The sequence below is a fragment of the Bemisia tabaci genome, chromosome 4, assembly GCF_918797505.1.
Source record: "Bemisia tabaci chromosome 4, PGI_BMITA_v3".
NCBI classification, from domain to species: Eukaryota; Metazoa; Arthropoda; class Insecta; order Hemiptera; family Aleyrodidae; genus Bemisia; species Bemisia tabaci.
In genome coordinates, this window is record NC_092796.1 from 41,621,030 (window position 1) to 41,637,050 (window position 16,021).

The window sequence follows — 16,021 nt, forward strand, 5'->3', positions numbered from 1 at the left end:
TTTAAGTTTTCCACAGAAAAGGTTCTCCACTATCCAGGAGAAGGAAACAATATTGCACTGAGTTTTCAGACTTAAATTTGAGAAGGGAAGTTTGACCTACGACATACTAATGAGAGATGGACAAAATCATGATTTTATTTTGATAAATTTACCATTCCTTAGTTTTCATTCAACAAATAAAAACTCATTGCAAATAACTTGAACAAAAAAAGATACAGTCACAGCCAAGTTCTTTTATCTAAAATTTATGGCAACATTGAGATGCCTTTAATCACTAAAATACCACTTTGATTCATCAGACTCCTTGGACAGAAACCCATTATAAAAATCAGCTGCAGATAACTGTTTCTTACCTGGAACTTTTAAAGCATCTACGACAATTTTTCTGCCATCACAGCACTCCACAAATAAGACTTTCCGTTTTTTATTGTAACTGACTAGACCAGGTTTAACTGAACTGTTTGCTGCCACTTCCCGTTTTCTCGATTCATCTGAGTTTAAGAAGGATACAGCTGACTTTCCAACTCCAACGCTATGATCTTTTTTCTTACTTACACTTAAAAATGAAAGAGCTGATGCTGTTTTGATTGACTCAGAATCACAAGATACAATTCTTTCGCTAGTAGGGTCACTTGGGTTGATTGAGAAACTGAGGAACTTGACAGGGTAGTCCTTCCAATGCGTAGTAAGGGGATACATGTGTCCCAAAGCTCGATGCAGGTTAAGAATATCACGGGATGTCATGGATGACCAATCAATCCTTGATATACTTTTATCAAATTTTGGAGCTGTGAAAGAAGATGTGAAAAATAATTAAAACATACAGGCCTTTAAATACAAGTAAATACACTGAAATATTAGGAGGCCACTTGGCTCAATATTAAAAAATGACTTTATCGGAAATTATCTGATATAAAAGGTATAATATATACCGCCTGCAGATACAATCAGATAATTTTTGAGATAACAGAGAATTTAAGAGCACTGGCGGGTCTCCGATTTTAAAAAATTACTGGTTCATCAGAATTTTACCTACATCTTAGAGGTGAGATTTCCCCTAAAAATAAGCATTTAAGTCCTAGAATAGGTTGTTTCCAAAGATGATCCCTAAATCAACTTGTTGATAAATTTTTATACAATTTTACACGGGTAACAAAAAAAATTTATGAGCCACATGATTTCATCGGAAAGTAAGTGATCGCAAGGGATGCTTTTCGAGACTAAAAAGGGCAGCGTAACCATTTTAGGGTCTAAATCTGAACAGGATGTTAGAGCTGTGACATAAGACGTATGACATGCTGAATGAAATTAAATTATTTACCATAGGTAACACCATCCTTGGGTTGCGGGTGACAATGATCTAAACATTTTGGCAAGTCCCGTACACACTCTATCAGAAGGTCAGCACTATGTTGGGCTAGACGCTCTCGAAGTTTTGGGTTGGTTTCATCGGCAGCAATTGAACAACGGTACTGTCGAACTATATCGCCTCTATCAAACCTATGCAGTCAGGGAGAGAAAAAATTGAGTATTAAAAAGGCAAGTTTCAAGAAGGTGAAATCAAGGAGAGGATATACATTATACAGCTTGTCTGTAATAAGCATGAGAGCATTTAGTTGTGAAATAATGGTTGACTTTAAAGTTTTTTTTCATTTTTGCTAAACATAAGCAGGGGTGAACAGCTTTCCTAGCTTTCTCAGTTTTCGAGTTGGCCTTCCATTTAGAAAACACTTTTTTGTAAGAAACAACTTAAATAAATTTTATTTCTTCATTTTCTTATACATACTTACGAGTTGCCAGGATTTTGCGCAAGAAGCAATTTTCACATCTTTTCTATTTCTCCATACAACATGCTACAGTGCAAAAAAGATAATGCATCTCAAATTACGTGTAAGATATGATCGATAAATTAAGGCTGATGGAAAATTATTCTTTTGAGTTGTAAAATTTTGGAATGAGCTTTTCCTTCAAACATTTCAAGAAATTTTTGTATGTATTCATGTTTAAATGTGTGAGTCACTTTACCATTCAAATTCAAAAACTTTTTTGACAAATATAATTTTATAAATGTTTATTTGTGATAGTTGAATCGTTTTTCTGTTTATTTTATTTTAGAGTATGCTGTTTTTTCTTCTTCCTTGCAAAAAAACGGGTACCTATTATTTACAACAGTTTTTTTAAAAAGTCCTATTACAATATCTTCAAACATTTTTCCGGGAAGTGAAAATGAGATTGAACCAAACTAAAAGCTATATTTTAAGGAAAGTTAATAGCTGGAAAAGAATTAGATCTATCCTGTTAAAACATGCTTAACTATGCCACTCCTTTATCTTTCACAGTTTAAGCAGATACTTAGTTTCTGTTTCCACTTTACAACAGGAAAAGAAAATTGTTACTAACGACAATATTCCTTGGAGCAATATTCCAGAGAAAGTAATTACTATGAGGCAGAATGCTGATTTAAATTCAGTTTGTTACTGTTAAGTTTGTTTGTATATCTGATGATGTTATAGCTACACAATAATGCCACATCATATGAAAATATAAATAATGAGGACCCTTTATCCCAAGAGAGTAGTCAAACCTCAGAAGATCAGGGCCCTGACCTTAGTCACTTTAGCTCCAGTGAGCGCTGTCGGGTGCATCGGCAGGGTTTATTTTTATTTAGAGCAAAAAAACTGTTATATTCGAGCCAAAACACATTAAACAGGTACTCACTTCCTTGGACTGACTTTCATTATAGTGACGCCTGTTTCTGAATCACCGTTCATTAAGGCATACGTGATTGGCGATGAGCCTCTCCATCTAGGCAGCAAACTTGCATGAGCGTTTATCATTCCTCTGCAACAGAATTTAAGTATACTCAAGAAAATATAAAATTGTTCTATTTAAATAGTTACTGAAAGTCTTACAAAAGGAAGACAATTTTTTTTTCTTTCTTTTTTCTTGTGGGCAATGTTATGCTCTCTTACTGTTTTACTTAAATACTTTTTTACTTGATTGCTACTTGTATCTGGAGCAAAAAAGACTCAATAAGAACGACCCTAATTTCCTGCTTCAAACGTTTTCTTCTTCTTTCCCTTTATCTTATATTAAGAATAAAAATTAAACAAGTATAATATCATCTCCCCAACAGGCAATACATTTGAAAATGCAGCTCATAGGCTGCTAACACATCCAGGATGTTCTATGCCTCATTTAACTTGTGTAACTCAATTGTAACTGAGTCAAATTTGCCACACTTCAGGCAGTATTATTTGCTCTTGGAGGCTTTAATTTGCATTAAATGGTCTTCATCAAATGGTGCAATAAACAAAGTTAAACCGACCAATGAAAAATTACAAGTGAGCAAAAATCTCTTCAAAAATTACTGAAACTTAGACAATGTTTCCAAACTCATGATAAAAAAAAATTTGTGAGCAATAAGTTAGCTAAAATGAATATTCCTTACAAAGGAAAAGAGTTGATTATTTCTTCGGGTATGAGATGACCAAATGAAACCACAATTCCCAAATCATAATTTCCCTTCACCGCACTCTCTTCAATTGGCCAAAGTGAAAAATCCAATTTCTCATCTTGTATAAATTTTCCAACCATGTTGTTCTCGTTGCCCGTTACAACGCCTAGTCTGCTGATCAATGTTTCAGTTCGACTGGAAAAAAAAGAAGAATTTATTTAGTCAGTTTATCTGGATTTGGATGTACTGCAAAAAGCATTAATAACATTTCAAAATGATTGAATGGAGATTGAAATTAGGAAGAATTAGTACTAAAAACGTTGATGAATTGGTGAATTCTGAGTGTCAATTAAGTTATGGTTATGTCAAACATATAATTTCTGTTGAAATGCATCCATGATAACCCCAAAACAACTACTTTTAGAAGATCACTTTCAATGAATATCTCTCAATACAATTCAAAGTTTGGTTATTCAAAACACACTGAACTCTCCATTCTTATCAATACTCATTCAATTTTGGTTAAATTTTGATCTAAAAGTGTGCATTCATCATACAAGCCCCAGTTTGAAGCAGATCTTGCAGTCTACTTTACAACAAGGAAGAAAGCTATTTAGAAGAGAAGAATTCACTTCCATGTTTTTTGCCTTCCTGGCACGCACTGGTCGCACTGATAGTATTTACCTAACCTGCGGACAGAGTTACATTTGCGAATAACCATGCACGTAAATTCTATCAAAAAGACAGAAGCAACATAATAGACAACCATTATTGGCCTCATATGGGTGACCTTGCACTTCTAGATCTGCATTTCATCAGAGAGTGCGTATTGACGGTGAAACTACCAGACCACGTATCTCGGTTTTCGACGTCGCAGACTTCCTGTCACACTTTATATTTTTAATGGAAAACTACTCGACGTCAACTTTGGAAAACCTCTGTTATTCTTCTTCTCTTTGCGAAAAAAAACTCTGTGAAAACTTCGAGAAATGATATTGATTTGTTCTCCTTCAAAAAAAGTAAAATGACAGCAAATATTTTTGAACACCGCAAATAAGATTCTGGTTAGTTTCAACGTCGATATGGATGCAACTACCTGGAACTCCAAGAGATTGATCCTTACCATGAAAAAATAATGCACTCAATAATAAGCAAGTGTGATAGCGATGCTCACTGGAAATATATCGGAGTAAATCAGAGATTGAATGAAAACTTGAAACTAATTTCATGTGTTTGCTGAAACACAACAATAAAGTCAACACTTATAATAAATTAAGTCTAAAAACTTACTATTTTGAGCACAAAGCTTGAAGACTTTTTAAGGCAAAGTCATCAGAGCCAAAAAATAGAATTCGCCATGGGGGCCCGCTACTTTTGCAAGCAAAGCGACGGACATAACTAATCCCCAAAGGATTGCTCAATTGTGCAACGCACAGAAGTGACACTTGGGTGAATTGTGGTTTTAAAATGGTGGAACAAAACTTGAGGATTGCCATGACAATGTACTATTTATAGTACAATAGTAACAAATTAATGTTGTAAATCCTTGAATCATATCACGAACACCTTACGACTTTGACTTCAGAAACGATGGCACAACAACTGGATGGCTAAATAATTCCAAAACTTAGAGAGGTAAACGTTAATGGATGTAAACAAGTCTGTCCTCAGTGCAAACTGCTAAATAACACTGATTTTTTGGGGGAAAAATTAAAAGTTCACAGAATTGCCGTGTTTTGTTTATTGATAACAGATCAAAACATAACCTCATTCTAAACAGGGAAATCTTTAAATTTCTAGACCAATCAGAGAAGAGAGTGGAACTTACAGTAATGCCACGCACCTAAGTCAAAATTTTATCATCGTCGATTCAAAGGGCATTGATTTTTCCGATAAGCAATGTTCATACTGATATTAATGAGTTATATTTGAAAAAACAAACATCATGAGAATCAGACTGTTACTGGAAAAACTATGAAAAACGCGGAAATACTAAAATTGATTGTTTCGTGATTACGATACCGTGGTCGACAGATTGGCACTCTGTGGTAGGGGTAACTCGATGGATAATTCAAAATTTTTGGCGGCACAAATTTTGCAAAGTTATCATTGCTCGGGGGGGGGGGGGGGGGGGGGGGTAGTGTAAAGAGGAAAGAAAGGGCACCGCTCATCCTTAGAATTTACTTACTTGATTTTTTATTTGAAGTTTTGTACCCTCAGCTGACCCCGGTCCGCGTAAGAAATGCCTAAATCGCGCTTTTGAGAGGGGAAAGGTGATTTTCAATTTTTGAGAAAAACCTTCATCACATTTGAAGGGCTCGCGGAAGACAAGGCGTATAAGTGCAGTTTTTTTAAAAATTGGAGATACTCATAAAATCAACTAAAACTAGTTTGAAAGTATTTTCTGTGAAAAATTCACAACTAAAATCCAACTTTAAAGCATCAAAAAGTGAGTTCAAACTTCCTTTCCGCCATAAGGCTCCGTGTACTTTTAAAACTTTAAACACGTATTTCTTGAAGTAGCAATAACTGCATATTTATGCACTTTGTCCTCCAAGCCCCTCATTTGACGTTAAATGAATATCACTTATTAGGTTCCTTGCAAGCTGCAAATCCCCCTCCCTCCGCTGTGTTTACCTATTCTTTTTGATAAAAAAAAATAAGCGATTTGCGTTTTTATTTAGACCCCCGTCTATATATGTCCAACGGATCAATCGAGCAGAACCTACACGGTTGAAAAGTTCATGGGATGCTAGTGCCGGCAATAAAAGTAAATCCTATGCAACGTAGAGACACTTCAAATGAGGGGCTTGGAAGACAAGGTGCATAAGTGCAGTTTTTGAAAAAATTTAGATATTCATGAATTCAACTGAAACTAGTTTTAAAGAATATTCTGTGAAAAATTTAAATCTAAAATCCAACTTTGAAGCATCAAAAAGTAAGTTTAAACTTCCTTTCCCCTTTAAGACTCCATGTAACTTTGAAACTTTAAACACGAGTTCTTGAAATAGCAAAAACTGCACTTATGCGCCTCGTCCTCCAAGCCCCGCAAATGTCTTCTCGAAATTTAATTTTTATACCCAAATAATACCATTTTGGAATAAGTATTTGGAAAGCTCAAATCAGATTAAGCTACACAAAACTACTTACATCTGCGAAGAATTCAAGTACCTCCGACAATCAAATATTGGCTAAATATAAATTGACAGAAAAGTGCCACTCAAAATTTCGAATAACACCTCAATGGAGCGATACAGATTAAATCGTTATCATGAAAAGACGCTCGCATATTTTTTTTCACTCTGAAAATAAAATTTCAGTGCGACGATAAGTTTCGGGAGCCGCACTCGACATGTTCACAGCCTCCGATATTATTCCTTAAATTAATTAATTAAAGTTACCGTAATTTTTCTATTTTTAATAGAAACGTGAGAATTTTCGATGCTCTTCCTAATTTTAACTTAAACGCCTCTACCGCGTGTGCGTGAGTTTCTCTCGTGGTTTTTAATTACGGTTCATACGTAATTTTTCTCTTCGGAAGAGATAATATTCCCGGCGTGATGTTTTTCGCTGTTGTGAGATTGGTGTTCTGCGGGTGGTTTCTGGCCTCTGCTGAAGGCGCTACTGGTGACCCCGAACTAACCATCATCCATTTCAATGACTTTCACGCTCGCTATGAACCGGTAAATGCCAAAACTTCTGGTGTCTGTCATGAGGGGGATACCTGCGTGGGTGAGTTTTCTATAGTAACTAAAATTAAATTTTAGAATTAAAAAATTATTAAAATACAAAAATAGTAAAAATAGGAAATCAATTAAATTCGGAGTAATTTTTTATTGCAGATCCCGAAGTATCGTTGTAACCTATCTTATATTTTGTTGTTGTTTGCTGAGACCGATCCCCCTAGCGAAAAATATTAACTAGGCAGAGAGGAATTTATAGGGCTTGAAACTTGATGAAGGAAATCGCTCGCCTTTAGAAAAAGGGACGGCAGGAGTGCACGGAGGCAAATATTTCAAGAAAATCTGTTTTGGTCAAGTTGGGTCAAAACACCGTACCTAATTGTAGTTCTTGATTGAGGATATGCAAATATCTATCTTAAAGAAAGTCTTTGAATGGTTTCGTTAACTTTTATGACATTAAGAGAAGTATTAAAGGGTGATCCTGTAAGTTTCACGCCTCCGAAACATGACAGTTACGAGAAATATACGCTTTTCGAATAAATTTGAAATGTTTCCGGTTTGGTGCGTCATTTTTTGACATTTAAGCCAGAAGGGTTTTAAAACACTCCTGTTGATAGTATCGCTGAATCGATTTTAAGTCATCCGCTACTAAAGTCCCTCCTAGTCCACTAAATATAACGCTTCATAAAACCTTGAAAAAATAAAATTTCCCTCCTCTCATCGACCGTTACCCATGAAAGAGGAAAAGAGTGGCAACCCAGCCAAGATTTTGGAACTTTTTTCTTTTTAATACTTAGGTTGCGAACCTCACAACATATAATGAAGCATGATTAACAGGAATCGAAGGGAAATTTTCCAAATCAGTCTAGCAATTTCAAGGATCAAAATCGTGGAATCGAGGGATCATCTTAGAGTCAAATGCGTCACCTCCCGGCCAAAGTAGCACAAGCGCCATGTGACGTTCCAAAATTTCCGCCGCCATTTTACAATTTTTCCGAGAAATTGTTGATTGAATCTTGAATCCGTTCGAAAATTTCACTGAATATTTCTGCAGCACAAAGAAAATTCAGTGAAATATTCGGACAGCTTCGTTGAACAATTTCTCTGTAAATAAATAAAAAATGGCGGCGGAAATTTTGAAACATCGGATGGCGTTTGTGATACTTTGGCCGGAAATTGGCGAATTGTCGTTTAAGTAACTTTTTCCCCTGACTTATCTCACGAACTTAAAACTTTATTATTTCGATTTGGTTTCGAAATTTTGGAGGGTTTTTTCAGGCAAAATGTTTGTCAGAGAAATTTATTTAAGCAAACGTACCCAATACATGGAAAAAAATGCGAAATTTAAACTGCAGTTACATCATTCTATGCTCACTGTAAACTTCAGAATACTGACGCACAACTCTGTCAAAAAGCATGTGAGGTCGCGTCTTTCCACTCTTCTACTCAAGGATGCTATAGGCTTTCATTCACTCGAACCATTGTCAAGAAAAAGTAATCTCAGAATATGAGGAGACATACTTGTTCCCCATTGTATGTTCAATTTGTTTTGGAGAGCTTCTCAAGTAGTGCAGAATGATATACGCCAGCATCAAACGCCTGTATTCTTTCGATAATTTTTCACCGAAACTAAGCTGAAGTTGATGTGCCGAATTCGGATACTCGTGATGGATTAGAAGCCCTAGGCCAGCCTAGCACTGAAATTGGTTTAATGGCAAATAAATGCAAATGCGTAAGTTGAGCTAGTCATAGATTTGTCCTATATGATGGCTTAAGCTTATGGATTAGCGAAAAATAATGTGACTTGTCCAAACGCCAAGTTTTTACGTCCGATATTACTATGGCGATATCGCTCATCAAAAAGGATGTTGTGTGACGTCCTCCACTGTGATAGTGCAAAGATACCGTGGTTTCTTCCACCTCGGTTGTACCAATCATGGACACGAAGATTTGCACTGGTTGCTCGACATAAAACTTGGATGAGATCAAGGAGGAAGAAATCACGGTATGCACGGTATGACGTCATACGTCGTTTTGACTTAGGCGTTTGAACAGCTCTTACTATTCAATTTTGCTAATCAATTACCTTGAACCACTAAAACACGATTCTTTGACTTGCGAAATTGACCCATTAAGAGAAAGAATTCACATAATGCCCCATCATCAGGACCAAGTCAAAATATTTATGTTTAATCAGCATGAGATATATTGTAAAGAAGGTTTTGTTCTTAATTTTGCTCATATATTTTACTTAGTTCTAAGCGTTGCTCCGAGAAGAAATATATTCTTGTTACATATTTTACTCAGCCCCGGTAAAGAACACACGTTAATTGTTCTCATTATTCCATAACTCTCATTCCACAAAGTTCGCCTTCAATACATGTGACGGCAATATGGGCGGCTTAGGAGTGTGAATAGTTGCGCGCAACAGTTTTGCCACTTCCGCACAGTCCCGGCGAGGAAAACACGTCAGTTCTTCCCCTTATACTGCCATGCTAAGGAAACGCCGTATGAACATTTGAGGGTTGCCAAATTTCCCCGGATAAAACATGTCTTTTTCAGGAGATTTATTCATATTTTCCCTTGAAATTTTCGGATATTTTAGATCAAAATACAAACAAAATTACCTGAAAATTTTCGAGAAAAAATTAAAAATTTCCCCAGTAAATTTGGGTATTTTTGAAGGAAATCTGGCAAAGTTTGAAGGCTCATACGGCGTTTTCCCTTATCATGACAGTACATCGTGTCCCTCATGCTGTCAAGCTCGCCTCCAATAGCCCGCATTAATAACAAAGGGCCCAAAATTGTATTCTGACAGGTGGGTATGCTCGCCTGTATTCGAAGATGCTCGAACTGAAAAGGAACGAACCAAATGCACTGGTTGTGAACGCTGGTGACGTCTTTTCGGGACGTTGTGGTTCAATCTCTTCAAATGGAATCTCACTGCCGAATTCATGAATCTCCTACCGGTTGACGTCCAAGTGAGTAGCGTAACCTCCGAGAGTTCTATATCTGTTACCGGCAAACCCCGTTTTTTCAGGCAGACCTAGGTCTGCCTAGGCAAACCTAGGTCTGCCTAGGTAGACCTAGGTCTGCCAAGCACCTCGTTTGGCAAACCTAGGATTGCCTGAAAAATTTTAGGCAGACCTAGGTTTGCCAAAAGTGATTTTAGGCAAACTAGGTTTGCCAAACGATTTTTTTGGCAAACCCCGTTTCTGATTTCTACCGCTAAAGTGACTTTACCGGAAAACTTTTTCTACCGCTAAAGTGACTTTACCGGAAAACTTTTCTACCGCTAAAGTGGCCTTACCGGAAAACTTTTTCTACCGCTAAAGTGACTTTACCGGAAAACTTTTTCTACCGCTAAAGTGACTTTACCGGAAAACTTTTTCTACCGCTAAAGTGACAGTACGAATTCAATGAGAAACAACTATTTATCCCCACGCAGACCGGGGCGAGCGGTGGTTTATTATAAAAGAATCACAGGTGAGGCTGAATAACAGTGTAACATAATATCACAAGTGCTTAAAACAGGGCACGAGAAATCTGAGTAGCAAAAAAATTGGAAAAAAAATGCAAAATTTACAATTACAATTTGAAAAAAGATACAATTTGAAATCGTTACAGATTCCTTGTCACTTTTTAACATAATATCATAATATCACAAGTGCTTAAAAAAGGGCATGAGGGAAAACGTTACACAATTGATGCAATTCGAAATCATTATAGATTTTTTGTCACTTTTTTATTTTTTAGAGGAAAAGTACTCGTCGAGGTCTCGTAATGTTAGCATATTTGCGACCTGAAAGCAGAAAAACAAGGACAAGTAATTTCAAACAAGTCAGCCAGTGCCGAGTATTTTTCCCGCGACAGATAGATGGGAAAATACTTGACCCAGTCGCTCTCCTATTTTCGCGCCTTGAGACAAGCTGTCCGCTGCATGTGCCGCTAAGTACAGTGAAAATCGTGGATCGGTAAGATAAGCAGCGACAGCTCGGAGGTAGGATTCTCGACTGCGAAATGAAAGGTCCACGGTTCGAGTGTGACTGGCGGCGCTTAATTTTTACATCGAATTTAAAAAAAAAAAACAAAAAATTTACCGAACAAATTAGTGAGATAATCAATAATATTAAGTGACATAATAAAATTAAAATAAATCTGAGACCAACATAGTTCATTATTTTTTTAAAAATTACCATATAGAATACGTCAAGGCTCGTGCTATAAAAACAGAAAATAAACAGAAAAAAAAAAATTGATAAAAATAATGGTTAACTACGAAACTTACCAAGCTCTGCTTTCAACCGGTCTCGACCTCCGAGTCCAATAGCAGCATGAGTCGCTTCAATTGTTCCGTATACTTCCTCCAATGGAACAAAATACACAATGTCATCGGTTCCCGTTGCTTTCACCAACTTTTCTATACCCCCGATTTCAATAACATTAAACCGCCTAACACGTCTCTTCTGTTGGGGGGTTTTATTCCGAGCACTTCTCGCGGCTTTCACTTCATTTATCAGATCACTGTAACTGTTCTCTGGGAATAACATGCAATTGGTTTTTTTTCACTATCTTCATTTATAAAACTACGTAAAAAAAAGTTCAAAATTAACGTTCGCGGTAGCCATGATTACTCCGTTGCACAAAAACAAAACACTGATCACTGTCCTCCGTGGACGCCGCGTTCCGCGAAGCGTGTTTGGTGCGCTACCGTTCGCACCTAATCCACAAGAATTTGTCTTCCCTGTCATCTAATTGGAATGTCCACTGATAACGCCGCCGAATTTTTCTCACGAGTGCTTCCCTTGTTGCCAAGTAAGCGGTGAAAAAGTTTTCCGGTAAAGTCACTTTAGCGGTAGAAAAAGTTTTCCGGTAAAGTCACTTTAGCGTAGAAAAAGTTTTCCGTAAAGTCACTTTAGCGGTAGAAAAAGTTTTCCGGTAAAGTCACTTTAGCGGTAGAAAAGTTTTCCGGTAAAGTCACTTTAGCGGTAGAAAAAGTTTTCCGGTAAAGTCACTTTAGCGGTAGAAAAAGTTTTCCGGTAAAGTCACTTTAGCGGTAGAAAAAGTTTTCCGTAAAGTCACTTTAGCGGTAGAAATCAGAAACGGGGTTTGCCAAAAAAATCGTTTGGCAAACCTAGTTTGCCTAAAATCACTTTTGGCAAACCTAGGTCTGCCTAAAATTTTCAGGCAATCCTAGGTTTGCCAAACGAGGTGCTTGGCAGACCTAGGTCTACCTAGGCAGACCTAGGTTTGCCTAGGCAGACCTAGGTCTGCTGAAAAACGGGGTTTGCCGGTAACATATCTTAAAAAGTATGTCGAATTGTCGATAGCATACATAACCGATTTAATTATGAAATATTGATGAATAGGAAGAAGTTAGGCCATAGGAGCCCCAGCGGTTCCTCGAAGGGCGTTATGCGGACCATCCCCTGACAGAGCTTCGGGCTTTCAAAGGGCCGCTTTTCGCTAAAATTGTAGTCTGGGATATCAGTTGAAAATTTAAAGTTACCAGACCCTTCCAGAGAAAACTAAACCATCTGTTATCCGAGAATTTTATGTGGGAATCATCCCAAAGATCTCAAGGTATTATGAAGAGTGGCAACACTTCAACTTTTTGTCAGTTAAAGACGTGCTCAGCACCTATGTCGCAAAATGGTTGCTTAAAACGCCGTAGCACTCCGCGGCGCGGCGGGCGACCAGCGTGACACGCGCATAGGCGCCTACAAACCTAACAGGGATACTTCACGCATTGCGCAACGCGTGAAGTATCCAGTTAGGTTTGTAGGCGCCAATGCGCAACGCGTGAAGTATCCAGTTAGGTTTGTAGGCGCCAGTGCGCATTTCGCTTTGTGTTAGGCTATAATATTTAAACTCGCCGAGTCAGCGTTTTCAACTCATGATTTTGGAATGTTAGCACGCTCTGCACGGATTATTTTCATTTAAATTGATGAAAAAAAATATGTACAAATTAAAGGAAAATATAACGTGTGTTTTGAAAATATTAAGGTGGTTCCTTGTCTGATTTAATGATTTCCAAAGCTGTTTGATTTTTCCTTTATATTTTGTGCTTTTACTGTGCTGCAGCGTGGTGTATTCGCAACCAAACGCTCAAAATTGGACATGTTTGACTGGAAAAGATGGATTTAAATTTGGGTTAAAACCAAAGATCGCGTCCTCCTCGGTTTTTTCTCTCTTTTTCATTTTTGTATAGTTCCTTTCAACACAAGTACGGCTCATTGAGATTAATATCGATGTCATTGCTTAGAAAAGGTTTTACAAATATTTGCCACGTTTTAAAAATTTAAGGTTTTAAAATAAAGTAATATTATCATTTAAAAAAGGTATGTAAATACGGTATATATTAAATCGACAATTTTATACATAGAAATAAAACCAAATATTCACCAATGAAAATTTGAAAGATGAATAAGAAGAAAAAAGTAACATTTCATTTAAAAAATGAGTTACCATAATAACACCCTCTTCTCTCTCAATTTTCTAATTCGATATTGGCAATATAATTTTACATACGGACTGGAATATAACCGTTGGACCAGGTCACTGTTTCTTATTTTAAGCGTGGACTAAACAGGTGCCCGGACAAAAAAGCGTTGACGGAATGTCCTGAAACCTTCTGAAATCTGTGTATAGCTTTCTTCAGCTCGCTTTATTATTAGAGCAAAAATTTCCTAACTTAATGCAAGTACTTTTTATTCGGAAATATTCTCTAAATTTTGAACTTGTTTTTATGAACAACCCGTGTTACTTCCAAGCCATGAAATGAGAGAGATATATTCACAATCTGAGCAACATCTGGAGGCACATTCCAGATTTTGAATTTTCACTATTCAAATGACAAGGACAAAACTTGAAAATGTGGGGACGAATAAGAGCTTTTAGTAACGTTTGGAAAATCTTGATGGTCATGCATATTTGGTACGTGTCCGAAATTAAAAGCAAGTGCGGACTATTTTACCTCTGTAAGAACGATTCCATTTCAGAAAATTGCGCAAATTATCGATGTAACCTTACTCTTTGACTGATAATTGGACGTATTACTATCAAACGGAACTAAGCGCCAATTTGAGTTCCTTTTGAGAAATTTAGAATCCCGGATAGCGCGTTCTGTCAAACGGACCTAAGCGCCATGGAAAAGCATTGCGAGTATAGGACGGAATATAGTCCAGGTATATTAGATCAAAAATCGGCGATTAGAAAAAAAATTTATATATAAGGTTTTATGTGCCCAAGTTGTTCATTGGGGTGCCAGGGACTCCCAGCAAAAAGTCCCCAAGAATCCCCTGTACGCTCGACCCCCCGCCCCCCCAAAACCCCCAAAAAATCGACCTTTCCTCGGTTTTTCGTAAATATCTCAAAAAGAATTGGTTTTAGCGAAAAATGAGTTATGTAGTGAATAAAAGTTCATAAAATTTCCAATAAAAATAACTTCTATAAATTTTTTTGTAAAACGACTTTGAACCCCTCAAAATGGCCGCCGAAAAAACGGGCATTTACGGAAATGTCAGTTTTTTCCCGAAAATGCCCATTTTTCTTTGAAACGGCTGCTCTCATGTAAAAGTTAATGGCGGATTCTGAAAGAGCGTTGAATTTCACATCAGAAACGATTAAAATCGATCATTTTAGACTCACAGTCGATCTACGGAAATCAGGGCCGGATCTACGTTTCACGTAGGGGGGTGCAAACCCAGATTTTGGCGCCCCCCACGCCGGGGGGTCTGGGGGGTATGGAATACCCCCCAGGAAGGCGGGGGGTTTGGGGGTCCCCCCCGGAAAATTTTTGAAAATTACAGCGTACCAGAAGGCCGTTTTCCGTAGTTTTTAGCGAAAAATTGATTTTTTTAAGTTTGATTTTTGAGGTCTCAAAGAGCGGTATACGCGCATGTAAAAATACTTGAAGTCGCATTCCTCAATTCATTCTTCATGTGTGCTTTCTATAAAGCACTGACAGATACGTACTTACACTTCACATTTTATGAATGAATATTGGGTGTACCAAAGGGTAGGTTGAAGCTCCAGCGAATGAAGGAGGTAAGTATAAGTAACATTTTTGTGATTTTTAGAAAGACGATTTTAATGTTGAAAAGTTACGTGGGGTCTTGCAGCAAAAAAAAAATTATTTAAAATGGTATTTTGAGATGAGATTTGTTCAAAATCACCGCTACAGGTATTTTGATTTTTCAGTAATCTCACTTACTCCCTTCATTCACTGGAAGCTTTTTCAACTGTGAAATTGTATCGTAGGGAAAGGCTTTTTTGAGGGTTAGTTGTTAAACAGAGTACAACAAAAACAAGAGAAAGAAAAGGATAAGTAGGTTTTAATCAATCCCATTAGTGGAACGTGCCAATAACATGTTTTAAAATTGTACTTTTCGTGCCTTCCCTGGTAAAAATTGGCAGTAGAATGTGTGTTCCAAAATACTATAGACCTAAAGCCGGCTGTAAGATTTCCAATAGCTTCTGTAGCCGGCTGTACAATTTCTGATAGCCTTTTATAGCCGATGGCGATTAAGCAACAGCCAGACGATAAAGTTTATGCTAAACGTTACTAAATACGGATACTATAGGACTTAGTTAGTTTTTGGACTATACCGCTCTCTTTTTGTGCCGTAGTATCTTGATTTATTTTGCGAGGAAAGCTTCGTACTTTTGAAGGATGCCCGTCATTCTTAATATGTTGGAGAACCTTCAATTTCCTGTGATACTGGGCAATACCTCTGGTGTGAAATAGTTGCTTCAGACGCCGTGGCACGCTGCGGCCCGGCGGGCGGGCAGAGAGCGCAAAACGCGCATTGGCGGCTACAAACCTAACAGGGATACCTCACGCATTGCGCAATGCGTGAAATATCCCTATTAGGTTTGT

The 16,021-nt window shown here is 37.3% G+C and overlaps 2 protein-coding genes across 3 annotated transcripts in view; one reads left to right on the plus strand and one right to left on the minus strand.

Moving 5' to 3' along the window:
* Window positions 1-110: 110 nt before the first annotated feature.
* LOC109033568 (methionyl-tRNA formyltransferase, mitochondrial) lies at window positions 111-5,237 on the minus strand. The gene is made up of 5 exons (XM_072299873.1): window positions 4,748-5,237; window positions 3,452-3,652; window positions 2,719-2,841; window positions 1,322-1,500; window positions 111-788 (listed from the first exon to the last, which is right to left on the minus strand). The coding sequence occupies exons 1-5, from the start codon at window positions 4,951-4,953 to the stop codon at window positions 268-270; spliced, it is 1,230 nt and encodes a 409-aa protein (XP_072155974.1). The 5' UTR covers window positions 4,954-5,237; the 3' UTR covers window positions 111-267.
* A 1,349-nt stretch (window positions 5,238-6,586) lies between these two features.
* LOC109033570 (apyrase-like) overlaps window positions 6,587-16,021 on the plus strand; it is a 33,078-nt gene continuing 23,643 nt past the window's right edge. Inside the window, exons 1-2 of one of the 2 annotated variants that reach the window (XR_011899774.1) lie at window positions 6,587-7,189; window positions 9,959-10,121. Coding sequence is in view for 1 of the 2 variants with exons in the window: in XM_019046243.2 (XP_018901788.2) it covers window positions 10,095-10,121 (27 nt within the window). In the remaining variant the exon portion in view is untranslated. The remainder of the gene's footprint in view (window positions 7,190-9,958; window positions 10,122-16,021) is intronic. The other variant, XM_019046243.2, reaches the window with a different exon arrangement.